This window comes from Bombina bombina, chromosome 6, assembly GCF_027579735.1.
Source record: "Bombina bombina isolate aBomBom1 chromosome 6, aBomBom1.pri, whole genome shotgun sequence".
NCBI lineage: Eukaryota > Metazoa > Chordata > Amphibia > Anura > Bombinatoridae > Bombina > Bombina bombina.
The window spans coordinates 1,035,701,378-1,035,729,181 of NC_069504.1; the positions used below are offsets into that span (position 1 = coordinate 1,035,701,378).

The window sequence follows — 27,804 nt, forward strand, 5'->3', positions numbered from 1 at the left end:
AAAACAAAGATGGCCATGTGGTAAAAATCATGCCCCAATAAGTTTTATCACCAAGTACCTCACAAAAAACGATTAACATGCCAGTAAACGTTTTAAACATACATTTGAAAAGTTATGAAGTGTTATTAATAAGCCTGCTACCAGTCGCTTTTACTGCAGTTAAGGCTCATACATTATTTCAGTATTAACAGTATTTTCAGAGTCAATTCCATTCCTTAGAAAAATACATTCAGTGTACACACACTCATCAGCCTAATACCAGTCGCTATCACTGCATTTAAGGCTGAACTTACATTACATTGGTATCAGCAGTATTTTCTCAGTCAATTCCATTCCTCAGAAAAATAATTTACTGCACATACCTCGTTTGCAGGGGGGCCCTGCATGCTATTCCCCTTTTCTGAAGTTACCTCACTCCTCAGATGAGAACAGCCAGTGGATCTTAGTTACGTCTGCTAAGATCATAGAAAACGCAGGCAGATTCTTCTTCTAATGCTGCCTGAGAACAAACAGCACACTCCGGTGCCATTTAAAATAACAAACTTTTGATTGAAGAAATAAACTAAGTTAAAAAACACCACAGACCTCTCACAGCGACCTATCTTTAGTTAGGCTGCAAGAGAATGACTGAATATGACATGTGAGGGGAGGAGCTATATAGCAGCTCTGCTTGGGTGATCCTCTTGCAGCTTCCTGTTAGGAAGAGATATATTCCATAAGTAATGGATGACCCGTGGACTGACTACACTTAACAAGAGAAAGCAAACACAGATCTTCCATGTCCTTAGATTAAAAATAAAGGATAAAATTAAAATTCTTTTATTTTAATATGTAAATATGTTATGTACTGTCACTTTAAATAAAACACTAAAATGGCTTCTCTGCAGAAAAGTCTAGCACTAAGCTAGGTAAACAGACAAATAAATGTCCCTACACCTCAGAGACTGAGGTGTTTAAACCTTAGGTACGGTCTAAGCAAACTGCAAATATTCCAGCGTCCTTCCCACCATGCTATTTGTAATGGCGGAAGACCGGTGGCCCCATAACACACAAGATGGTCTCCTAAAGAGCATGGTCCCAAACTGCGAACCTCAACAGAGCAGTACCATAAGTCATTAACATGTACAATCCTCAAAAAAACCCATTGTACAGCCCATCTCATGAGAAAAGTCTCTAAGCACATAAATCATCAACAGTGTTTTAAGGAGAATCTCCACAACGTACAGCACACCGCTGTAACTTGTTTGAGACTAGTCTGACACCATAAGCACAAATAGCTTGCTTAGTCTAACCCACAATAAAAGAAAAGGTATATACTTTAAACCAAATAAAAGTAATAACCCTTGGTCTCTAGTAGCATATAAGTGCCTGCTCCCTGCCTGTCAATATCCTTATAAAGGATACGTATGTCCCATATAATGTTGCAGTCAACCTTATTAAGTGCACAGTCTCCCATACATAGAAGACAAAAGGCACTTACCTGCAATCTGGCCGTCCGGCAGGAGGACAGCTTACAAGGCGTGACAGGACACATATTTCTATCAGAGACCTGTAGAAAAAAGAAAGAACACCGTAAACCTACTCTGGCTTTCTATACTAGGGCAGCAAAATGTTAGGAAAATGCAGCAAGGCCCACCTCACAAGTTCCTAACTGCTTTAAAGCCCCCACTACCCTACTGAAGAGATTAACGTGGACTACGGCTAGACCCAAAAAAATCTTGCTTGTAGTGAAAGAAATCCAATTTTCTTCAGACACCAAAACTTCACTTCCTCCATTGACAGAGGCAAAGAGAATGACTGGGGATTATGGGCAGGGGAGTGACACTTAACAGCTTTGCTGTGGTCCTTTTTGCCACCTCCTGCTGGTCAGGAGTGATATTCCCACTAGTAATTAATGACGTCATGGACTCTCCATATTTTAGGAAAGAAAACAGAATTTTCTGTTAAAATATTTTCTCTAAGTGATATTTATTTGAAACAACATAATATAATTAAAAGTGTTTTACTCTAATCTCTAGTTTTTAGGTTTATTTATTAAGCCATAATATACTACATAACTGCAGTGTTTGTGAAGTGAATTAAAATGACACATAAAAAGCGATTGCTACAGCATCAATGTACTTACACCATATTACAATGTCATAGTCTTCATAGGCAGAAGTGAGAAATTCATGCAAGTACGGCCTCATTAACTCTAAGCCAGTTTCTGCACATGACCGATGGTCTGAAAGAAATTTGCAAACAATTGTAATAAATGGTAATAATGTTGCCAAATAATACTTTATCAAGATTTTTATAGCAATTCACTATAAATCCACTGGAGTAGCATCCATTCTTGCAATTAACATTTTATTTTGACATCTTTGGTAACCTGTATAATATGAAATGGTATTAGTCCTCACAATATTAGAAACCAAGAAGGGCAGTTGTATTTAAACTTCTATAGAGCCATCAAACAGAAGACATACGAAATCTGCTTTAACATGAAATACTTAATCATCAGGAAGGCCAAATGCTTTTGAACCCTGATTTTTTGACAGTTATTTATTTTTTTTTAAACATAGTTCGACTTCTCTTTTAAAAGATTTTTTAAAAATATTTTTACATATTATTATTACCTTATTGCCAGTATTGTTAAAAGCTTATTATGCATTTCTCAGATTTCTAAACAAGCAAATCTGAATAAGAATAACTATAAAAAGACAGAATCATTCACGTTACAACTATTGGAGTTGCTTTTGTTTGGACCTTGCAGATTACAGACATTATTATGGCCCATTTTTTTTTTTTTTTTTTAAAAGGACCAATAAAGTCAAAATTAAACTTTCATGATTCAGATAGAGCACACAATTTTAAACAACTTTCCCATCCCCATCTATTATCTAAATGTCTACAGTCTTTTTTTAAATTCACACTTTATGAAGCACCAGCTCCTACTGAGCATGTGCAAGATTCACAGTATATACGTATATGCATTTTGTGATTGGCTGATGGCTGTCACATGATACAGTGGGAAGGAAAATAAAAAGAGAGTCAGAAAAAAATCTTGTACACGTGTGAAATTCAAACTAACTGCTCTTGCATTGTCTATTTATTGATTATGTGTAATGGAGTTTATGACTACATCTTCTTGATGACTGCTGCATATTTAGTGTCATTCATATTACACCACCTTCAATAGATAAACACACGTGAGAAAATTCATTTAACGTGTTTTGTCTTACACTGTAATCAAAGATTATTAAATATGGCAGCCCCATGCCAAAGCGACAATATATTTGACACAGTTCTAAAATAAATATATATTTAGATCACTATTAAAACATGCTAAAATATGTAACAGGCTACATTATGGGGTCAATTTATCAACCCCTTTGCCTACCTGCAGTCCGTATTTAATAAGCAGCAGTCATCAGACCGCTGCTTCTCTAACCTTTCGCCACCTTTCCCTAATCGTATCCGATTGACAGCTCCTGCCCGCGCATGATTGGCTGTGTGCGGGTAGGGGGCAGGATTGCACTCGAGCGCAAAATAGTGCTCGTGTGCAATGCTGAATCCTGGTTACGGAATTCAGCTTGCCAGAGGCGAGCTGCAGCAAACAGGGGCACGTATGTGTGCCCCTGTCCACCGCAGCTTGATAAATCGACCCCTATATATGCTTTTAACTTTGCAACATCCATAAAAAAAAAAGTCCCCTTTAGATGAAAGAAAGAAAATATTACTTTACAATTGTAACATCCCATTAAATCACACTATAAATATTGTTACAAAAGGGATTACAACTGTAAAGCAAAAGGAAGATAGAACCTTCCTCGCTCAATTGAGTCCTGTAAATCAGCATAGCACATTATAACTCCAACAAAAGGAATAAAGATGTAATAAACTGCTGTGTCTCCCTATGACGCCATCTCCAGCTATAAGCCAGGAAATTGGTGGGGGTTTCCCTACTTTATATGTTTTCACCTCCTAAGCTTTTACGGGTATTAAGGCATTCTTTTCAGGCCCCTCTGGGCTTGCTCGGAGCTGAGCCAGTCTGTATTTATGGGATAGGATCTAAAACCCTCTCTATTAAGACATTTCTTTAAGAATGTGTGAAAAGGCATTTTTAATAGAACAAATAAAAGCTAAATTTTAAGTTTCCATTTTCACCTTCCTTTTTCCATTTTGTACTGTAAATTAGAATGAAATTACATCAGTCAAGTTAAAAAAAAACAGCTCGGATTACTCCTATTCCTGAAAAAAAGAATGACCTGGGTACCTCCAAAGACTTGGTAACGCTGAAATAAGAAGCTTATTTTTGTAAGACAAACTTTATTGAATCTGGCCCACTTCATCAAGCCAAAATGTGTGTATTATATATATATATATATATATATATATATATATATATATATATATATATATATATATATATATAAAAATAAAACTTCACTACATAAGCTCCAGGTTCTGTTTTTCCCATGAGAAATTGTTCAGATGAAGAGAATGAAAGATGCTGAATGCAGATTAGCTTTAACGAGTTGAAAATTTATAAATTATGTGCAGATTTTAAATACAGACTTCGCTTTGGTAATGCAGAAGCAAAACCCCTATCTAAACAAAACTTGCCTAGCTAAACATGGGCAAATAAGATAACACTGCAGACCGATGTACTATATATTATTTAAATTTTTAAAATAAAGATAATTTTACAGTCCATTTGGACAGTTGATGACTCTATTGATGTGAGTTGTTCTGCAGTTCTTCTAAAACCAATACAATAATGTAAGGACTAGACTAGCACCTTACATACCTCAGTAAAGAAACAGATTTTAAGGCTAACCTGTGGCTCAGAGGCAACGCACAGCAATATAAGGCAGCAGTCCTGGGTTCAATACCCACAGGACAGATTTTGCTTTTAAAGATCAACTTACTTACATTTGCTTCAGCTGTATTGTAATTGTTTTAGATGTACATCTGATTTCCTTTATCAAGAGAACTCCTAAGCAAACTAAATATTTAATTTCAATTTTGCTTGCCTACTGCAGGAGTTTGGAGCAAAATTTGTAATCTCTCCGCAAATCTTGAATCATTGCACATCATGTCCAAGAGCAAGTCAGGACATCTACATAGTATGTCAGGTGATTCCATCAAAGTTGTTGATTTACTTACCAAAAACACGAGTACATTTTACTAGGCTCAAATGATTGCCTCTCTTCATTTTAACCCTCCTATTCCTTTAACTTTCTTTTTGAACGATGCTTCTAGCACTTCCTTGCCTTGATACTTTACTATAAATATTTCCATTCAGTACTGCACTATACCTTTGGTTTTCAGTGTTCTCCCCAGGACCTATGCAATGGGCACACCACCGGGCTGATTTTAATAGTCCACCTGGCTAAAATTAGCTAAGATTACTTTTTAACATTTGTTGCACAAATTATCATTACATTAATTTATGTTGAATGAACGGTGAAGAACAATGCTTAATATGTTAAATTAACATTGGCATTTTAATAAAATAGAAATAAAAAAAACACTTACCAAACAGTGTGTAATCAACATCTAATACCAGCAGTTTCTTCCCTTCCCTAGGAGCATTAAGAATTTCCACTTTGTATTCTTTAACACGTCGGGAGATTTTGGCCAAGTTTTCTTCCCTAGACAGTATTAAAGTTTTGCAATAAATTTAAGAAAAACAAATTAACACAATCATTTAGTTCAAATAAATTAGTACAAGTATCTGGCATTCTGTGTGTATTAACAAGTTGATCATTTCAAAGACAATTTTGTTTCAAATTTTTCACAGTCCGGTCCTGCTGAGTGTAGAATAGGGCATACAAGATAAGTGAGGGTTAAAAGGAGTTAATTTAAAAAAAAAATACCCCATTAACATAACTTTTATTTAATTACAGGAAATTAAAAGTAAGTATGTAGGTTTTTAATATGATTTTTTTTTTGTCCATTAATTAAATGTCAGCATTTCCAAGCATTATTTACCCTTTCTGTAAAGTGAAGTATATTTGCATTTGCTACCCTCCAAATCCGTACCAAGACCTCCTATTGTAGTTTTGGCCATTTTGATGATCTTTGACTTCAGAAAGTATCTTCATCTCAAAGTAGGGGGAAGGACTTGTACTATTTAGCCCCAAGGTAGACCAGGCTGTGATCTAAGACCTTATCGTAGAAAATGCAGCATGTCTGCAGAAAGAAGGGGACACAAGCATGAACTCAGCACTGCTTCACATTTGACTGTTCTCTTCAGAGCTGTGCTCTGGTTGCATTGTGTGAGATTTCCTTAACACAGTGCATCCAGAGCAAAGTGATGTTCGAAGAGAACAATCAAATATGGAGCAACGCTGCAGAGGATTTTTTGTTGACTGGCTCTCAGGGGTTTTTCAACTCTCCCCCCCCCTAGCCTTTCCTGATCTGCAAAGCTGTGACTTCTGAATGTAAGGTGTTCTTATGAGTAATGAACATTTTTTATTACTATATTTCTACCTGATGTTAGATTAACAGAAAAAGAAACACATTTATGTGAGACATTTTAAAAATGTTACTTTAATCTCCAGTCAATCAACACATTGCATTTGAGCTGGTGCTTTAGTGTAACTGCCTAATTTAAAATTTAATTTTATTTGAAAATATTCTGCAGATTTTTTTATTTTTAAATCTCTCATCGCAGAAAGTGAAGAAAAGTTCTGCCTCTGGGCTATTTAGTAAAACATACTTAGCATAATGTGCTAACAGAACGTAGAAAACTGCATCAGCTCCTCTCCTAAGAACAACCCCATTGGACGGGGCTTAAAGTGTTAGACTGCTTCAGCACAAATGGGTTACTAAAACTGGATGATTCATTCTGGTTTGATGGATTATACAGATACAAACTGAGGTCTGGTCTTCACAAGATTTATGAGTAAGAAGTGCATTCATCATACCTATTTTCAACTTCAACGACTTCCTCTTCTATATCAAAATCATTTACAACATCATCATTTTCAGGTGGGGGACCCATCACCTCCTCCTGTAAGAGCAAAAGACAACATTAACTGGCTGCTTGTCTCAAATGAAATCTTATTCCTTTACAAAATTGATGGATAACTAGCCTTTAAAACTATTTATCACAGATATTGATTTAATGTTAGGTACAAAGACAGTGACTCAAATAAAAGATTATAACAATAAAGCAGTTGTGTCTGACAAACGTAAAGATATGGATAGAAAGGAATTTACCAGACTATGATTTAGACTATGATTTAGCAAGGTAGGTTAAAATTTGAAAGCATATTACCAAACTTTCTTCTCGTGTTCCCATCATCATAATCTTGGTATTTGGTTTAAGTTTTAGAACACCTAGTTTTAAGTGGTTATCAGCTGGTTTACCTAGGACAGAGATAATAATAATAAAAAAAAGTGTGAATTACTTAGCAAAATGGATTTTAATTATATTTTATTTAATGTTTATAACTGTATTTAACCCCTACAAAGTTGTTAAACACACAGGTTAAAGTGATGGAAAATTTTAGACTTTAAGAATGTTGCAATGAAAAATATATTAGTGTACAAGCAAAACCCCATAATTATATTTTTTTAAATAGCGTATATCTATTGTATAGTACAAGATTTATAATCCTACTAAGTATCTTCTGTTCCTCCGCCCCCCCTTCATTTCCTCTTTTGGCTGGGCTGTGATATAGAGAGAAGTCCCACCCATTTCCTACATAGGCTTTCTAAGGGTTTTCAAGGGGCTGGACTTCAAGAGTGTCACATGACACACACACTGATTGGATGTTCATTGGAATTGCCATAAAAAAAAAAAAAAACTTGATCCCAGTGGACCGGCATAACATTGTAATAGAAACATTACCATAGGTTCGGATTTAACCCTTTCCACAGATTAAAAAAAAAAGGTACACATATACTTTTTTAAATGCAAAGATTATATTTATGGCATTTGAATAGCTAAAGTTTACCATCACTTTAAGTCCTGCTGCAAGAGGGCTTAAACAGTCCATTGCTGTTGTAGACTGGTAAAAACCTTATTTTTATTGAAATCTATGAAGAGGCTTTATGTTACCACTAGTTTACAAGAGCAATGGTAACTAGACAATAGCAATGCAAAAAAACTAAATATAGACTCTATGGGTCTGTAACTCTTACTTATATAGATATAGACCAAAAGATTTAGATATAAAATGTGGCAAATGATATAACTAAGTATTAAAATGTGACAGTTTTAATAAACACAAACCTAATTACCTGTCCTAATTATCTCGCTCACGGCGTGGTAACGGCTCATGATAGTAGAGATCTTAGGTCTGTTTTTGCATTGTACGATCAGACCATTAGATTAGACCATATGCCAGTGAGCTTTGACTTTACTAATATAATATATCAGCTGTTTGTTTATTATACGAGTGGATCATTGAACTGTAAGCAGGTCTAAGGCAATTGTATACTACAACGGGAAGATAATTGCCACAGGACGGTATCTAGGAGCCGGACTTTTGAATCCCTAGATATACATATATTGTACTACACTGCCGATATTGCACTAAGGGATTCTTGTTTCCCATTAACAGAACCAGGAAACGATTTCTGAGGGAGACTATATGGACTAAGCTTACACGTACTGTTGGATTATTCTTTTTTAATTTGTACTTTCATCAGTTTTATTTTTATCAAATTTTTATCCATTTGTATGTATTATCAACTTGCCCAATTGTATCTTGTAACGTATTCTGTGAAGATTGTATTTTGTGACGTTTTTATGTTTACTTTTTGAAACGTTTATGGTTAACCAGTTTCAGTGTAGGGTTTGTATTTTTATTTTTTTTAAACTGTCACATTTTAATACTTAGTTATAATATATAATTTGCCACATTTTATATCTAAATCTTTTGGTCTATATAAGTAAGAATAACAGACCCATAGAATCTAGGATACAGAGAATTAACAATTAAATCCCGTTTATTATCAGCTTGGTAACAAGGTTATGTTATATCCTGGATTTGACATATTACCCATTTTAAAGTAAAGGGTATTTTATCCATCTGTCACCTTAAGCATTGATTTGTGCAATCAATATTCTTTCTTTTTGCAAACCAATTCTATTCTTAGGCTTTTTTGGGGGAACCTCTGTATTTTGATTGCTTGTGTGGTTTATCTTCTGCGCTGGTCAATAAGTTTTAAATAGTTTAAAAAACTAAATATATGCTTACCTGATGAATTAATTTATTTGATGGTGGTGAGAATCCATGATCCATTACGCATGGGATTACAATTTCCACCACTAGGAGGGAAAGATTAATTCCCAAACTCTCAAGAGCACGTCATTCCTCCCACCTCACTGGTATGTCAGTCTTACGTATAGCCAAGCAGGAAAGATAGAAAGCAAGGTAGGAAAAGAGAAAGCAGGGAAAATGGTGCAAAATAGTATTGTCTTCAATAAATAAAATAAAAAAACTTAACATAACTTGGGCGGGGGTGGACCATTAAAGAAAGAAACATAAACATACATTTTGTTTTCTTTCATACGGTGGTAAGAGCCCACAACCCATTACACAAGGGAACTAAAACCCAAGCTGTGGAATTGTTGGGATTTTTGAAGAAGGTAGGAACCTATTTTCTTGACACTGCTGCCTAGAGTACTTTCCTACCAAAATCCGCTTCTGAGGAAGGAAAAAAACATCAAAATGATAAAATTTAGTAAAATGTATGTAAAGTTAACCAAGTTGCTGCTAAGCAAATTTGCTCAACAGAAGCCTCACTTTTTTAAAGCCCAGGAAGAAGAAACAGATTTGGTAGAGTGGGCTGTAAAACGTTTACCTGCCTCCAAGTAAGCTTTATGAATCATGAACTATAACCATGAAGCTGAAACTTTTTATGCTTTACGAGGACCCAAAAATGAAAGAAAAAACTAGAGCACTACAATTCAAAATGTAAGGAACAGCACCACTTGTTTTGCTCTCATGCATGGAGTAAAGGGTCATCTACTACCTTGTAGAATCATCAATAAATAGAGTTATTGGCAGAAACCCACTTATCTAGACCTTCTTGCATGAATTCCAGGATTCTAGGAATTCAAAATGAATGCAAACTAGTCATTCTTTATTTTATTTTTTATTTTTATTGAGGATCTGAAAAAGGCATACATGAAATAAAAAGGGACAAAACACAATGTCATAAAATTGAGTACAATAACATATAATACTTCTAAGAGGTTAATGTGAAAATGTCTTATACCAAGGTGATGCCTAATATGCTACATGCCTCCAAACTGATAGAAGGGGCCACTCTTGGACCCTTTGAATAGATGCTGAATCTTAAACAGGGGGCTATATCTAGGAGAGAGACCACTTTTGGATCTCTACATGAGAGCCTCTTTTATATATAGGGAATAACAGCTCATATAGAAATACAAGGTAGGATAATTTTTATCAAAAGAAACTTATAGGTATAACTCTGCCTGAACTGTGGCTAAAGTATAACAATTTAATATTAAGTGAGAAATAGTAAGTTAGAGACCAAAACATCATATGATATAGAAATTAAGCAGTTAATAGGAAGTTATAAACCAGGCTATCACAAGGAAAGAATCTCAATTATAGTGTAGTAATTTAAAATGAAATAGTAGGTGTAGCCATATAAACACTTAGAGACCATGGCTGGGTATGACATAGAAACTAAACAGATGAGAGGGAGTTATAAACAAGGCTGCCACAAGAAAAAAAATAAATAAATCTCTATTTCAAAGCTACATACAAAAATCATTTGTTTCAGCCACCCTCTAGTCAGTAGCAGATCATGCCTAGGGTGTGTTCCAAAGTCAATGTCAGCTCACATTAAAGCTTTGTAGGGGGCTAGTGAGGGGAAAAACTAGGTAAACATCCCACTACCTCGGCCGCTGGCAGCAGGACATAACCTCCATGGTATGTTCTTGAGATCCCCCAAGGAGACAGTGAGAGCTACTGTGACCCCTTAAAGTGTTAAGTAAATAAATCTGAGGGCGTACCGGGGGTCCACACACATTGTATAAATGATAATGAGTGTACTACCAGTGTATAGTAACATGGTGGCAGAGAGTAACCTCACTATAATACATGACCACACCACTGCTGGACTTGGTATTCCCAGAATGACAGTTTAATTTGCAGCAACACCGTGCAGCAAGTCACTGCCCATTCCTGTCACCCTTATTAGCAGCAGTCACAGTCCGACCACCAGGGTCCCATTGCCAATGTAAGATGATTGCATTAGAGAGACTAATAGGCAGACCCGGCACCTGAGAGAGACATAGTCCCTTCAACCGCCTGTGCAGAGCGGTCCGGATAGAGTTACCAGCCAAAATATACGTTGATGCGTGTACCAAAAGCTTCTGCTGCGGCATGCTATTTAGATGGCTCACCCCTGTAATGGCTATATGTTCTCCTGTTTGGGCCAGCCCGCCACTGTCTTGCCGCTCAGTTAGGTGGTCCGATTCTGCAGAATTCACACAGGCACATTCCCGGCTTTCCAGCATACTTTTAGAGGTTGCTAGCGGGCTCCAGGATTCTAGATTGCTAGTGAGGGTGCCATCAGTCTCCTGCTTCGCCAAAGCAGGCTCCGTCTGAGCAGTTGTGTGGGGCAATTGATGGTCCGCAGGCTCTAATACTCCACATAAGATGGCTTCAAATGCAGCATGATGTTCTGCCAACAAACGGTTCAGCTCCCGTAGAATGCCTGCAGCATACGCGATGATCAGTTGTGTAGATCTGTAGACAGGCAGATTAGGTGTAAAAAGCTTTAAGATCAGCACTATGTGCTGCCTAACGACAAGGCCTGAGCGCACCTCGCCGGGGGGGTGAAGGGAAGGCCGTAGCCTCACTGTATGCTCCGGGTGCTCCAGATCACATTCTTTTGCAAGTTTGTAGGCTCAGCTAAAGCAGGATCTTTAGGTTCATAGAAATCAGGTTATATAGCAGGTAGATGAGCCATCTAGAGTGTTATATTAATGAAAAACAGTGCAAAGGCTGGAGCAGAGTGGTAATGTGCGACCTATCATGGCCGCCTCCCGGAAGTTCCCCCAAACTAGTCATTCTTAAAGGGACACTGAACCCAAATTTTTTCTTTCATGATTCAGATAGAGCAAGCAATTTTAAGCAACTTTCTAATTTACTCCTATTATCAAATTTTCTTCATTCTCTTGGTATCTTTATTTGAAATGCAAGAATGTAAGTTTGGATGCCGGCCCATTTTTGGTGAACATCCTGGGTTGTCCTTGCTGATTGGTGGATAAATAGCCCTTTTAGGATATGCACAGATCTCAACCTGTTTTATGTCCCTTTAACATCAAGGCAGATAAACCTTCCAAACCTTGTGATATTTTTTTTTTTTAGTTACAGGTTTTCTGGCCTGAATTAAGGTTTCCACATACTTTTCTGAAAAAAACTCAATGTTTTAGAATCAGACATTCAATCTCCAAGCCTTAAAGATGAGAGACTTGAGATCTTGATGATAAAATGGGCTTAAGAAAGAAGGTTGTGCAGTAAAGGAAGAGACCACGGGGAAAAACTGGACATCTGAATGAGGCCAGCAAACAAAGTTCTGGTGGCCAAGCTGGTACAATCAAAATTCAGACAATTGCTTTTGTTTGATCCGATAGACCACCCTAAATGACCAAGGAGCTGTGCTTCTACTGCCTGTGCTTGTGGATCTCCAGATCTCGCAATGTACCTGGGAAGTTTGTAGTCCAAACAAGAAGCCATGAGATCTACCTTTGGGAGACTCCATCGTTCTTTTATCTGATCAAATACTTCCTGATGTAGAGATTGACGATAGATAGTCTGCTTCCCAATTCCTGACCACTGTAATGTGAACGGCTGAGATTGTGCAATGATTTGCCCAAGAAAAAATACAAGCTACTTCCTTCATTGCTAGAGAACTGCGAGTTCCCCCTTGCTGATTGATATATGCCTATATGCCACTGGTGTGACATTGTCTGATTGGAAATGAGGGAAAGTCTCTGTTTTTAGGAGAGGCCAGCTTTAAAGAGCCCGGATTTCTAGAATGTTTATTGGTAACCTTGTCCCCTGAGGAGACTAAACTCCCTGACCTCGAATTACAGATAATAGCGAGCCATAGTTAGAACAAAATGGTAGAGCTATAAAGTTAATGTTTTAACATAAATGCGAAGCAAAGGAACCAATCATCATCTTTGTGAATAGGAATATGAAGGTAAACATCCTTCAAGGACCATTAAACTTGACAACTTATAATATATTTCATTATTGCAAGTGAAACATTGTTGCAATATACATTTATAATTTATTTTGCTACCTTTTGCTGTAAAATACATCTAAAAAATGTGCTTGTTTCACTTTCTCTCATGAAGGTTTGGGTTAATACTTTTAGGCAATTTATGTAAGCTTTTGTTTACTTCCCCCTCCCCCCTAAGGTTCTCAGCAGTCACATGTTTGTAAAAGGTGGATTATAAGTATGGCATAAAAAATCATGATAGGAGCATTCTTGTAAGCTGAATCAGTGCTAAACTATTTTAAGGTAAGGGAAATCAGTGTAATTAACATAAAACAATATACTCATTTGACAAAAGAAAGCTGCATTTTTCATTGCAAAATGAATCTCAGATATGAAGGTTCAAAACCATGTAGTTTACAATGTGTGTTTAGTGGTCCTTTCAAATTTATTGCAGACATAAACTGTCCTTGTACTAGAGTAAAAATTGTTCAAATTGTTTCCATGAATGTAGGAACCCTCAAAAATTTGTTTTCAAATATAGAAAGAGTCTGAAAGTTCCTTTCTTCTTTGGAACTATGAACAGATTGGAGTAAAACCCCTGTTCTTGTTCAGAAATCGGAACTGGAACCTTAACTCCCTTAAAGGGACATTCCAGTCAAAATGTAAATGCACATAGATGAATTACATTTTTGAATAGAAACATATTTGCAATATACAAGCACTGGCAAAAATGCTTCTAGTAAAAGTTATTACTGTTTAAGTATTAACATTTTTCTCTGCACGTGAAGCATAGCTATATACTCAGTACGCCAGCATTTTAAATACTGTGGCTGCTCAGATAGCCAGTGAGGCTTGTATCATGTCAGCAATTAACAAATTGAGTCAATATATGATACAAGCACCGTAGGCACTCTCAGCAAGTGCTGTGTTTAAAATGCTGGTGCACATTGCATACATAAATACACATGTGAAGCAGCTATAGCTTTTATTAGAAGCATTTTTCCTAATACACGTATATTACAAAAATGCTTCTATTCAAAAATGAAATGCATCCATGTTGTTTCCAATTTTGGCTGGAATGTCCCTTTAAGTTCTAATTCCCAAACACAGTGAAAAAAGGCTTGAGCAGTCGAACAGATTCTTTGGAACATCGGACTGAAAAAAAAAAATCTTACTCTGGACTTGATCTGAAATCCATTCTGAACCCCTGAGATACTATGTTGAGAATTCAAGGATCCTGTAGGGATCGAGACAAGGTCTTATGAAAAATGGCTAAATCTGCACCTACCAGAAGAGGATCTGGATCGTGGACCACACCTTAATGCTTATTTAGAGGAAGATGTCAGTTTCTTTGAGGTTGTGGATTTGTTCCAGGAAGGATTAGACATCCAGGAAGATGTGGAAGATTCTTGTTTCTGAGTTGCAGAGGAGGATCTTTGGTTCCTTGATTGACCAAATGAACAAAAGCGATTTTGAGATTTATTCTTTCCTTTAAATTTCTTGTCCTGGGGGAGAAAAGCTCCCTTACCTCCAGTAACTCTAGGAATTATGGCATCTAAACCAGCCCCAAACCGAATCTTTCCCTGAAAGGGAAGTGATAAGAGCTTAGATTTGGAAACCATGTCAGCAGACTAAGACTTAAGCCACAGGGCACGTCTTGTCAAAACAGCAAATACCATATGTTTTGCATTAAGTTTGATAATGCCAACAACGGTGCCACAGAGGAAAGCGTTGACCGAAAGAAGAACGAAGAAGCTTAACGGGACATGAAACCCACATTTTTTTCTTATACTATTCAGATAGAGAATACAATTTTAAACAATTTTCCAATTTGCATCTATTATCTATTTTGTATCATTTTCTTGATATCCTTTGTTGAAAAGCATTTCTAGATAGGCTTAGTAGCCGCACATAGATGCCTCGTGTGATTGGCTCACCCATGTTCATTGATATTTCTTCAACAAAAAATATCTAAAGAATGAAGCTAATTAGATAATAGAAGTAAATTGGAAAGATGTTTAAATTGTATTCTCTATCTGAATCATGAAATATTTTTTTGGGGTTTCATGTCCCTTTAAGATGGTGATGAAAATCTTCATCTAACTTCTGATCTGATAACTGGTCACAGCTGCCACTCAAGCAGCCGGCTTTAACAAATAATCCTGTTGAATAAAAATCTTCCTGAGGAAATACTCTAATTTCTTGTCCATTGGGTATTTGGAAGATACTGTCCTCTAAAGGAATAGATGTTCACTGCCAGTTTGAAAAATGTAATCCATTTGCTTTTTTTCCTTCAGTGGGTTTAGGGTCTTGCACCCCTAAGGTATCTAAGATCTCTCTAAAAAGAGTTCTCAGATGTTCCATTTTAAACATAAAGTGAGAAGAGCCAGAATCTTGATCTGATAATGATCCTTGGTCATCTGAAAACACCCCAGCATCAGAAGATGATTCTGAGAGGTATCTAAATCTGTAAGTAACTTTTTAGTTGTTCTGATCTTAAGAGATTCAGAAGTGCTAGGTAAGTCAGACAACATAACTTTATTGGAAACTTTCTTGCACTTTCTTGGAGGGGGCATGGCCGCCAACCTCTCAGATACAGTATGGTGCACAAATGATTTAAGTCCAGGAGCTAAATTTAAATCTCTCCCTTGTACTGCACTAACAGAGGGAGGACAGAGTTCTTTAGAGGCAATAGCAGCATTAGACTGTCTATTAGAGTGCATGAGAAGAGCCATAAAATGGCTGCATAATTGAGCTGTAGGACTAACAGGAGATGACAGTAAATATATTTAAATAAATGATCAGATCTATCCTCTAAAAGAAGTTCAGAATTGGGGACAATGGTAGACAGCACACCCCAGAGGCAGAACTTTTTCTCACTTTCTGCGATGAGATTTGTTTTAGTGAAAAACTTTCTGCAGCTCATTTTTAGATTAAATTCAATTTTAAATTAGGCAGTTACACTAAGGCACCAGTTTGATTGTAATGTGTTAGTTAACTGGAGAATAAAGCAATATTTGAAGTTTTATAATATAGTGCTGTAGTTGAAAATTGCATTGCAAATTAGCTGCAGATATACTATAAAAAAAAGGTGCATTGCTTATACGAACATTTTACATACAGAAAAAAACAGCTTTGCAGACTGTGAAAGTCTAAGGGACGGGCTTGAAACGATCTCTGAGAGCCAGTCAATTAATGCACTACTACTTTGCAGCGCTACTGAATATTTGACTGTTCACTTCAAATAGCACGTTGCTCTGGAGGAACTGTGATAAGGAAAACTTACACAGTGCAGCCAGAGAACAGCTCTATTTGAAGAGAACAGCCTAATGTGAAGCAGGTCTGAAGAGTTCAATCGCTAACTAACAGTTCCTGCATGTGTCCTGTTCTTTCTGCAGACATGCTGCATTTTCTGCGATGACATCTCAGATCCCTGTATGTTCTGCCTTGGGGCAGCACACAGAGATAGAAAATAAAGCACAAGCAGTTCAATACAAGTACAGATGTGAACTTTTAGGGCTTTAAGAGACTAATAAAACAAAGTAACAATAAACGGGAAATGACAGCAAGTAATAGGAGAACATGAGAACCCCTGCTTGCACCAAGAGATACCCAGGCTCTTGAAAAGATTTTGAACAATTACCTTGTCCTTAGCGACACACGGACCGCACTGTACAGCGTTTCCTTAGTGTTGAAGGAGAGAGTAGGAGGGGCTCTGGAGAGGCGGGAAAATATTTTAACCCCCGGCAGTGCTACATCTCTATAAGGAGGATTCCCTCTAACCGGAATAAGAATTCCCAGCTAAGTAAACTGGAGGGTGCACTGGTAGTGCATTTCCGATCAGTATAGAAAGGCGGGAAAATCCACACAGCGCTATTGTTTTCTGGAGCACTCATAAAATAATAACAGTGAATTGTGCATCGGCTCCCCCTGCTATGCGAGGTGAACTGATGCTCTCTGAGTAAAAAAATCCTATATGCTAAGCAGAGCCTCTGTAGGAGCGCTAAATAGCACGATAGCTCAACAAAATAAAGGCACAGTACACCAAAATGTAAAATAAGAACCCGAGTACCCTCTCAAAAACATAGGTCCCAGCTGCCCCATAGGTACAGGTATAATAATCGGTGTGTGAGAATACTTCAGATACTTGGTTATAAGGTAAAAGTGTTCTGCTAACTTAAAGTCCCCTGGCTATGATGTACAATTACAAACTGTAACTGTTGATAGCCTGTGGGCTATGTGAGTGCTAATAATATACTTACGTGTCCAGCACCCAGACCACTGCTTACCATCTCTAAGGAGTACTTTGTTCCAGCTGAGCATATTACAGCAGAGGATATAAAAGTAGGAGTGACAGGGGAAGACTCTTGGTCAAGTCCCTCCGACGCCTGTGGTAGGCTTGTGACTAACTTCTACACTGGTAGTAGCTGTGTCACTGCTCCATACTCCAATGTCCCCTCTGATCCTCAGTAGTAGTTTTCTGAGAGGAAAATTGGCCCATAAATCAGTCTGAGCACCACTTTATAGAAAATTTAGCAGCACCTAATTTCTTCACCCACCTCCTGGAAGGCAAAAAATTAGACTGAGATAACAGTGAGGTGGGAGGGATGAAGTGTTCTTAAGAGTTTGTAAATCTTTGCCTCCTCCTAGTGGTAGGAATTGTCACCCCATGCATAATGGAACACGGACTCTCACCACCTTATGAAATAATATGCTTTTCATTAGAGCAGGTAATTTAAAGACTATGGACCCTACACTACTGTGTGTTTAACCCCTGAAAAGGCACAAAACACACAGCAGAAGTGCTGATCTGGACATGCAGAACACTGCGGTTCCAGAGCAAAACCCGCTGCCAATCCAATCAGCAGCTAACAGATGTGTTACTAGTGATTAGTCTAGTGCCAGTTTTTTTACTTGAGAGCAGCAATACTCAATGGGTCCCGAGCAGCAGCAGTGTTTTTCCCAGGACCTTAACTACCCGGATGATCTTACTGACCACCCGGCTAAGTTAAGTCAATATAAAGCTAAAATTAGCTAATATTAAAATTGTTCAATATTTTATTGCAATAATTATCACTAAATAAATTTATATTAAATTATGAAATCGATTTGTGCTTCGGATAGCTGCAAATGTTATGTTACAGCCCCCAGCTGGCTACTTCATAACACCCACAGAGAGAAGCGCACTCTCAGGAACAAACAACAAGCTCAATAACTTATTAGATTGTCCTATGGTGATTTACCACTTGGGTGCATCTTTTTTTTAGCCCAGTAATGCTTTTCAGAGAACTTTCCTGTAGTATATCAGTCTGATCCCGCCTCATTCCGGCAGTCCAGTACCAAAGTACCAGACAATCTCTGAACAAGGAACATGGCAACCCAAGATGATCGTTTCAGCCTTCATTGGGCCTCGTCAGTGGAGTGCAACCATATTCCTCTAAACACACTGAGCAAGGAGTTCACATCTGGTTGCCCCTTAATAGGCGGGATCAGATTTATATAATACGGGAAAGTTCTATTCTGTGAAAAGCATTTCTGGGCTAAAAAAAAGCTGCATCCAGGTGGTAAATCGCCAAAGATCAAGCGAACAAGTTACTGAGCTGGTTGTTCGTTCCTGAGAGTACGCTTTTCTCTGTGTGTATTATGTCTCCCTTAAAGGGACAGTCTACACCAGAATTTTTATTGTTTAAAAAGATAGATAATCCCTTTATTACCCATTCCCTAGTTTTGCACAACCAACACAGTTATATAAATACACGTTTTACCTCTGTGGTTACCTTGTATCTAATTGTTATATGGGTGAGTGAGTAGAGCGCTGGAAATATGAGATTCCAAACACCTCACTAGAAGAAAAGATCCTTCTGTCTTTCCAAATTAGTAGTGAATAGTGGGTGGGTTGTGAGGGCGCTAAGGAAAGCTAAAGGAATCTTAGATAAAATATAATGGTGAAAAAATTCTAATAAAAAGTCAAACCCTGATGATATTATTTACCTTAAAGGTATATATGCAATACTGACTTGTGCTCAGTGTGCCGTGCACAAACGTATCACTTGTAATAAAGTGTAGGGTACATATATAATACTGATAATACACTGAGGGTGTTTTATCAAAAAGTTTTGAGATATAAATATTAGTACTCAAATTTGAGACAGCTTATTAGTAATCAAATTTCAGACAGATATAACTGTTTGAGACATATAACCACTTTTTATATGTATGACTAGTCTCATAATTTTATCTTTATAGTTTTTAATAAATTGGCATAGCCACTTTTTCATTATCTACTTCTGTATTTATTAATTATCTTCTATACACCTTCAGCTTAAGCGCTCCTCCATATACATTTTTCTTGTTAATCAGATGTAGTCTCCGTGCTCAGAGGAATGTGGCTGCACCTCACTGACGAGGACCAATGACGGCCAAAATGATCATCTTGGGTTGCCATGTTCCTTGTTCAGAGATTAATTGTCTGGTACTTTGGTCCTGGACTGTCGGAATGAGGCAGGATCAGACTGATATACTACAGGAACGTTCTACTATGTGAAAAGCATTACTGGACTAAAAAGAAGCTGCACCCAGGTGGTAAATCGCCATAGAACAAGTGAACATAGAACAAGCTGGTTGTTCGTTCCTGAGAGCATGCCTCTCTCTGTGTGTATTACTTCATAATACCACTTGGCTGACAACATTCTACTACCATGTGTTTAACCTCTTTGCAGGGGTTAATAGCAAAGAAGTAGAGCTGCAACAACTAATTGTCATAATCGATAATAATCGATTATGAAAATAGTTGTCAACGAATCTCATAATCGATTAGTTGGTTTGCAATTAGTTTGTCTGTGCACAACACCAGCTGCTTCACTCCAATGAACTCCTGCACATGGTATTGTGTTTTATGGTTATGTCCTTAGCCTAAAGGACGTTTACAGACGGCTAACCTTTCACTTTTTCAGGACAGTATACATTTACAACTACCCCTAGCTTATGTGCAACCCAGATATAATAGTCATCAGTTGGATTGTTTATATTACATCAGGTGATTTGGAACTATGCTTTTCATTATATAGTGCCAAGCTTGTTATTTACACCTAGCCCCTAGATTGATGGGAGTTATTTGAATTAATGTGCACTATTATCTGTCTGCACAATTATTAGCTTGCTATTGCTGATTATATGTAATGTATAAATAAATGTGTAAGGCTTTGTCCTGTTATTTATATACAGTCCTTAGCGCTTTTGATTTTTTTTTTTATTGTTTTGTTATATTTTTATTTAATTGTGATATGTACCAGATTTAACCTTTATAAGTATATATCTGTTATTTTTAGAGCGGACTAGATATTTTCCCCTAACATTATAGCTGGTTATTTACCATTGCATACAGATATTCAATATATTTTTTATATTAAAATGAAGTCAAGGGTTACTTTATTGAGAGGCCCCTTGCCAAGGTGAAAAACCCTTTGCACTGGTGAAGAGCTAACAAAGATAAATATCCCACTTTGGTGAAACCCTACTTATACATCTCAAGCACCTAAACACCATCTGAGTGCCTTTTCTCTGCTGCAGGAAATATAGCTGCAAACAGAGAACTAGCCTTCGCCAGAAGCATGTGGACATGTTGAGATTTTTGCATTTCAATGCAAAGTTTCTGAAAGAGTGAATAACAGAATGGTATTAACAGTGATAGTCCAACTCTTTCTAGTTCTACCTCTTTTCAAACAGTTTTTGGTAGGGATGCACCGAAATTTCGGCCGCAGAAAGTTTCGGCCGAAAATGGCATTTTTGGCCATTTCGTTTTTTTTGCGTTAGTTGCGGTAAAATTATTGTGTAGCATATTTCAAATTTGATGCTAGCCTAGAGCTGCTGTTTAAGTGTATTACTTCACTTACTGTTCTGCATATAATGAGTTTTCTAGGATTATACTTTATTTGGATAATTGGTAAAAAAAAAAAACTGTTAAATATGATTATGTTACATAGAACTAAATGAAGAATAATACAGTATATTGATATTTATAATTGTTTTAAGTAGGGATGCACCAAAATTTTGGTTGCAGAAACATTTTGGTCGAAAATGGCATTATTTTTTGCCTGTTTTTTTTTTCTTGGTAAAATTATTGTGTAGCATATTATTGTTTTAAGATATTTTTATCCAATTTTAGTGTGTTACTTTTTTTGGCTCTAATTATGCAAAAAAAAAACTAAAAAAACTAATTTGAAAAAATACATTTTCGGTATCAATTTCGGTTTTCGGCCAAGTGCATCCCGGATTTTCGGTTTCGGTCCAGAATTTCCATTTCGGTGCATCACTAGTTTTTGGTTTTGTTTTATTATAAAACTGTTCTCTGCTGATTAAAAATTGGACAAACAGTTGTGTTAATGCAAAGTTTTAGTCTGAAGTTTATATTTGTAACACTCAGTATGTGGATAATACTTAAAATATACAATTATTGATTCTTTTTTTATCCGATTAGTCGAAAAAATAATTGGCCGATTAATCGATTATGAAAATAATCGTTAGTTGCAGCCCTTCAAAGAAGTGTAGGGTCGATGGTCTTAAAATTACATTCTCTAATGCTGGGGTTGACATATCCGTTTAAAATTTAGGAGCCTCTAAGAATATTTAGGAGCCAGACAGTGGTTTTTGTATATAGCTATATGGAGGATAACCAAAAAGTTAGGAGCCAGGGGTAACATTCTAGGAGCCATTGGCTCCCTGATTTGTCAAGCCCTGCTCTAATAAATTAGAGCATATCATTTTTTGATGACTATGGCCCTTTAACAAACTAGAATATGTCACTTTTGCATTACAATGTCCCTTTAACTTGTTTTTGGTAATTTCAGTCACATTTTTAATTAGGAACAAGTTTTGAGATACTGTTGACAGGGTTTGAATTAATTAAATAAGGCTAATGTGCACCCAATGGGGCAGAATCGAAAAACAACAAATGAAAGAAAGCTATCAGTTCTAAAATTCGCTCATTTTATAGAGGTGGTCTTTTTTAAAGTTCCTTGAGTCTTTGAAAGTATAGAGTGCATTTCCTGGCCCCTTTTAACAAGCAGGGAAAAAAAAAACAGAATAAATGCTCTGACTACAAAATCAATAAATGAAAGCAATAGTAGTGTTCAATAATTTACTAACTGAGAAATGCAGCATTCCTAGGAAACATCATTTTGTGACTTTATAACAATCTCTACAAATGTAAACATTACAGGATTGTCTGCAAATGTATATACAGGTGGCCCTCGTTTTACAACGGTTCAATTTACACCGTTTCAGAATAACAACCTTTTTTCCAGTCATGTGACTGCTATTGAAAAGCATTGAGAAGTAGTGTATTTATTAAAAAAGTCAGCAGGCAGAGCTGTCCGCTTGTGTTGCAGCAAAGCAAGCTGAAATTAATCAGTTTAACCAGACCTGAGCTATCGAGCAGATTTCAAAGGAACAAGATCTTCCTGTCTATAAATCAGTTCAGATTGGAATGCATAGAAAGAACTATTTGCAGAAAAATGCAAGTGATGTCTGTGTTGTGTGATTATTTTATTAGGTTTATAATGCTGTTTAGCAAACGTTTTTGTTCATTTAACTAAGTTTAATTATTTATTCTGTGCTGTGTGATTATTTTATTAGGTTTATAATGCGGTTTAGCATTTAAAGTCTTAATTACAAAGCTTTAAAAATGTTTTAGGTGTTACTTATGATAATTTTGAGAGGGGCCTGGAACCTATCTCCCTCACTTCCCATTGACTTACATTATAAACTGGGTTTCAATTTACAACGGTTTCGATTTACAACCATTCCTTCTGGAACCTGTAGTTCATAGCTTTTTGTTAGACAAAGTTTGTTTCACGATATGCTTAGTATACATCAGATTAGATTGAAAGCATATTAAAAGGAACATTGAACCCAAATTTTAAGCAACTTTCTAATTTACTCCTATTATTTATTTCTTTATTATTTTGCTATCTTTATTTTAAAAGCAGGAATGTAAATCTTAGCAGCCAGCCCATTTTACTTTCAGCACCATGGATAGTTCTTGCTCATTGGAGGTTTACAATTACCCACCAATAAGCAAGCATAACCCAGGTTCTCAACCAAAAATGGGCCGGCTCCTATGCATCACATTCCTGCTTTTTAAATAAAGAAAGAAAGAGAACGAAGAAAAATTGATAATAGGAGTAAATTAGAAAGTTGCTTAAAATTGCATGCTCTGTCTGAATCATAAAAGAAAAGAAAAAAAAAATTGGGTTTAGTGTCCCTTTAAAGGGTTGATTTATCAAGCTGCGGACATACACACCCCTGTCAGCCGCAGCTCGCCCCTGGCGGGCAGAATGCCACTGCTGGAATTCAGCATTGCCCAAGATCGCAAATTTTGAAGTGCTTCACAGCAAAAGTGAATCCAGCGCCATCCTATCAAGTGAAATACCTAAGAAGAACCAAAACTACTTATTTATATACAGCACCGGATCAGATATTTTTCACCTTCTGCATTTACAGTTATTGTGCAAACGGAACTTCACAGTGGCATACTTTGTGACTTTCTAACATTTGTGCAAAAAGACATTCATCAAAATCTTCTTTGTGAAAAAAAGCCATTGCAAGTCTCTGCATGAAAAGCAATTAACACCATATTGAGATTTTTTTATATTAGCACTGACACTGGATGTTGTGCTCCAATAAAGGATATCTGGTTCTATTATTTACTCGCATCGGAGTCTTTTCTTCTATACTGTTATCTGGTATATTCATACTGCACCATAATTTGCTTTTTTGTTTATGTTTCCTCCATTCTACGAGCGCTACAGTTTGGAACCCTAAAACGCTTCCCTCACTACTATTTGTTCCATTGATGATAGTGGAATTTCCAGACCAAGCTGCCTTTGAAACACATCAGGAGGAATTTTTTAATAGGGCAAAATAACTATTTGCATAATACACAGCGCAAGCCAAAACACCCTATCCTATATATATATATATATATATATATATATATATATATATATATATATATATATATACATACACACACATATATAGACAGACACCGGTATATATATATATATATATTATTTTTTTTAAAATGAATTTCTTTTATCAAATGTACTTTGTACTCTTGGTATAGTTTGTTAAAAAGCAGGTTAGTAGGTTTAAAAGTGAGAACATCTCTGGAGCAGTTATGGCAGCAGTTTCATTACAAATATACATTTGCAAGAGTACTAGATTAGTAGTACTGAGAGTCAGCTTGCTGCCATACAGTGCTCTAGTTGTGCATGTTGCCTACCTAAGTATCCTCTTCAAGAATAGTATTACAACAAAGCAAATTTGATAAGAGAAGTAAACTGGAAACTGTTTTATGTATGCTTTGTCTGAATCCTGAAAGAGAAATGCAGTGTTTCACAGAGGACAATTTCTGGTCACAACAAAACATTGAGGGTGTTGTATATCTCAATACTTAAAGAAGAAAAAAAATGATTGTGCTCAATCTTAAAAACTTTTTACCACAAACATAGAGAGAGCTGAGTCCACTTAAGCATTGAATTCACTACTAGGAGAATATAGTTCAGAGGAATCATGATGTGTGTTCTAGGGAAGTACATTTGGAAACTTTGTGGGGATTCGAATACGGAAGCAGCAGCTCATGTTCTTCGGATATTTTCGCAGCCGGATTGATTCCTATAAAAGACCCCATACTAAGAGCTGAGCAAATCTAGATCTTTAGAGTGGTGATCTTTTACAAGAATCAAACCGGCTACGATAATATCCAAAGGGAATGAGCTGCTGCTTATTTCCGCATTCATATCCTCATGAAGGGTCCTAATGCACACCCCCAATGTGTTCTAATATAACAGAGCAGTAAATATGTAAGGATCCCAAAATTCTATTTTCATTTACAGACTCGCTCCTCTGTTTCAGGCAGAGAGAACCTAAACTGTATTAAAAAGGACAAATGGGAGATTTTATGCAGGAAGCCTGTGTAAATGTGCCAGCACATTGCTGACATGATTAGACAGACTTTAAGCAAATTATAGGCATTGCAGGTAATGATTACATAGAGATGTCAAGGAGAATGGAATTACAGGTGAAGAGAAACAAGGATGGGGATGTAGCTTGTATCAGTAAGAGAGAAAAATGGGACAGTTATGAAATTATTTTCAAAGAAATGCAAAGTGCATTCAATAATATTTAGTGGTAGAAACGGTTAAAGGGGTATTTCAGAGCTTGTGGGGAGGTTTGCCCTTGACATCTAAAACAGCTATAGGTATTCCTATAAGCCAGTTGGTAAAAGGATAACTATCAGATGGTCACATATTTGAATTTACGATATAATTTAAAAAAATGTTCATGCAAAAATATGCACAACAGAATATTTTTTTTGCAGTTAATGCTAGGATGAAAACAAAGGAGGTGGATATAGGGTATAACAAAGACTAGGAAAGATTGTAGCTAATCAACTATCATAGATTGTGGTCATTTTATTTGTCAAGTTTTAATGTATGCCTTGAGCATGAGTAGAAATAATGGATTGGAGTATATACTGCATCTACTTCTGCCAATTTGAGGATTTGAACATCAGGACTCTAATGCAAGGGGCTTTGTTGCTTGGAAATTATCTTTGCTACTATTTCCCTCAACTATACACTCACTAAGAACCTTCTTGTGAACCAAAAGGTGCCTTGTAATCCCTCTTTGGCAACCAAGTGGTTAAACAAATAATTTATGTAATACAGGATTCATCAATTGAGTATCTTACTTGAATAGAAAATCCTCTCAAGTGCAATGGAGCCTCATTCATGTTAAGAGAAGGGGCACATTTATGTTTTTATGGGGGGCCAATTCCTTATTAAGCCGTTGAATGCCACTTGATGTAACAACTCACTGGAAGACAACTTGTTAACCCTTGACGTGCCACTTACTAGTATGGCCACTGAGGTGTTAACACCACCCCATGTGCCACTCATGGGCAAAAGTCACATCATTGGCAACCAATTGATTAACCCTTTATATGGCCACAGTCACCTTTGTATTTGAGGCCCAGTAGTTTCTGGCGCTCGGGTAACACCCCTGTTAGATTCTTGAGCGAGTGCTTGAGATCCAGTACCGTGTCATCCTCGGAGAGGGCGGACAGCGAAAACTCCTGGCCGCCCCACTTAATGATCAGAGATAAAGTCATTGACTTAGCAGCCAGCTGTTCTGCCATATAGACTCCAGGCACGATATTCACTGAGAATGTAGATACAATTTCGCAAGGACCGCTGCCATGAAGAGTCGACAGAACACCGGTACGGCAGTACACAAAGTAAGACAATCCGGAAGCGACGTAAGGGTGACGTACACATACGTCAATCTTACGTGCCCGTTGTCATAGCAATGTTGCATACAACTATGTATGCAACGGAAGCTTTTGGAGCAATGTTGAGTTGTTTAGTTTTACATATCCATAACGTACAGCTAATTACAAATGCAATATTCAGGAGACTAAAAAATAATGTATCGTCACTACTATTATACTGATTTTTCCAATGAATTAAAGGAGTGTACTACGTATTTAAAAAAAAAAAAACAGGTAAACATAAATAGTTCAAAAGATTCCCTTTCATGGTAAAAAAAGCTAAAAATATTTTGAGGGTGGAAATCTAGGGACAACAGCTTTAATATTGCCCACCCTTACCATTGGTGAGTTACCAATAGTTTCCATAAACTCCGTCCACTCTATTCCGCCAGAACAATCAAAGCATATTACTAAATAATTATTGAAAATATGGCCTCATTTGCATTGGCTTCTGGCTGGGTATTTTTTGTTAAAAAATAAAATAAATGCAAAAATAAAATCATATATTTTTTATTTAAATCAAATTTAACCCCTTAGTGACCACAGCACTTTTCCATTTGTTGACCGTTTGGGACCAGGGCTATTTTTACATTTCTGCAGTGTTTGTGTTTAGCTGTAATTTTCCTCTTACTCATTTACTGTACCCACACATGGACTTTCTAAAGATACCATTATTTTAATCATATCTTATAATTTACTATAAAAAAAATATAAAATATGATGAAAAAATGGAAAAAAACACACTTTTTATAACTTTGACCCCCAAAATCTGTTACACATCTACAACCACCAAAAAACACCCATGCTAAATAGTTTTTTAATTTTGTCCTGAGTTTAGAAATACACAATGTTTACATGCTTTTTTTTTGCAAGTTATAGGGCAATAAGTACAAGTAGCACTATGTCCCCCCAAAAAATAATCAAAATTAGCGATAGTTACATTGTCACTGATATCTATCAGGAATCCCTGAATAACCCTTGACGTGTGTGTATATATATATATATATATATATATATATATATATATATATAAAATCCCAAATGAACTCTGCACTCACTCCGCTGTTCAACTGCCCAGGGTGCATCCAATGCCGCAGTGTGCCTTCACAAATATCCAAAAAAGAGAGCACTCACCAGGACTTATACTTTAAAGCATTCACAGCTTTATTTTAACAAAGTGACGTTTCGAGGATTTTAACCTCGTCCTCAGACTTTACAATAGTGTACATACCTCAATTCTTTTAAACCCTCCACCG

At 36.6% G+C, this 27,804-nt stretch overlaps 1 protein-coding gene across 2 annotated transcripts in view; it reads right to left on the reverse strand.

Moving 5' to 3' along the window:
* The window catches only part of UBLCP1 (ubiquitin like domain containing CTD phosphatase 1), a 162,346-nt gene extending 135,815 nt beyond the window's left edge, over positions 1–26,531 (reverse strand). For both annotated transcript variants that reach the window (XM_053718777.1, XM_053718776.1), the window contains exons 1-5: positions 26,236–26,531; positions 7,271–7,362; positions 6,918–7,003; positions 5,524–5,639; positions 2,126–2,224 (exon numbers count right to left, since the gene is read on the reverse strand). In XM_053718777.1, coding sequence (XP_053574752.1) covers positions 2,126–2,224; positions 5,524–5,639; positions 6,918–7,003; positions 7,271–7,362; positions 26,236–26,416 — 574 coding nt within the window. In that variant the 5' untranslated portion in view covers positions 26,417–26,531. The remainder of the gene's footprint in view (positions 1–2,125; positions 2,225–5,523; positions 5,640–6,917; positions 7,004–7,270; positions 7,363–26,235) is intronic.
* Between the last annotated feature and the right edge of the window lie 1,273 nt (positions 26,532–27,804).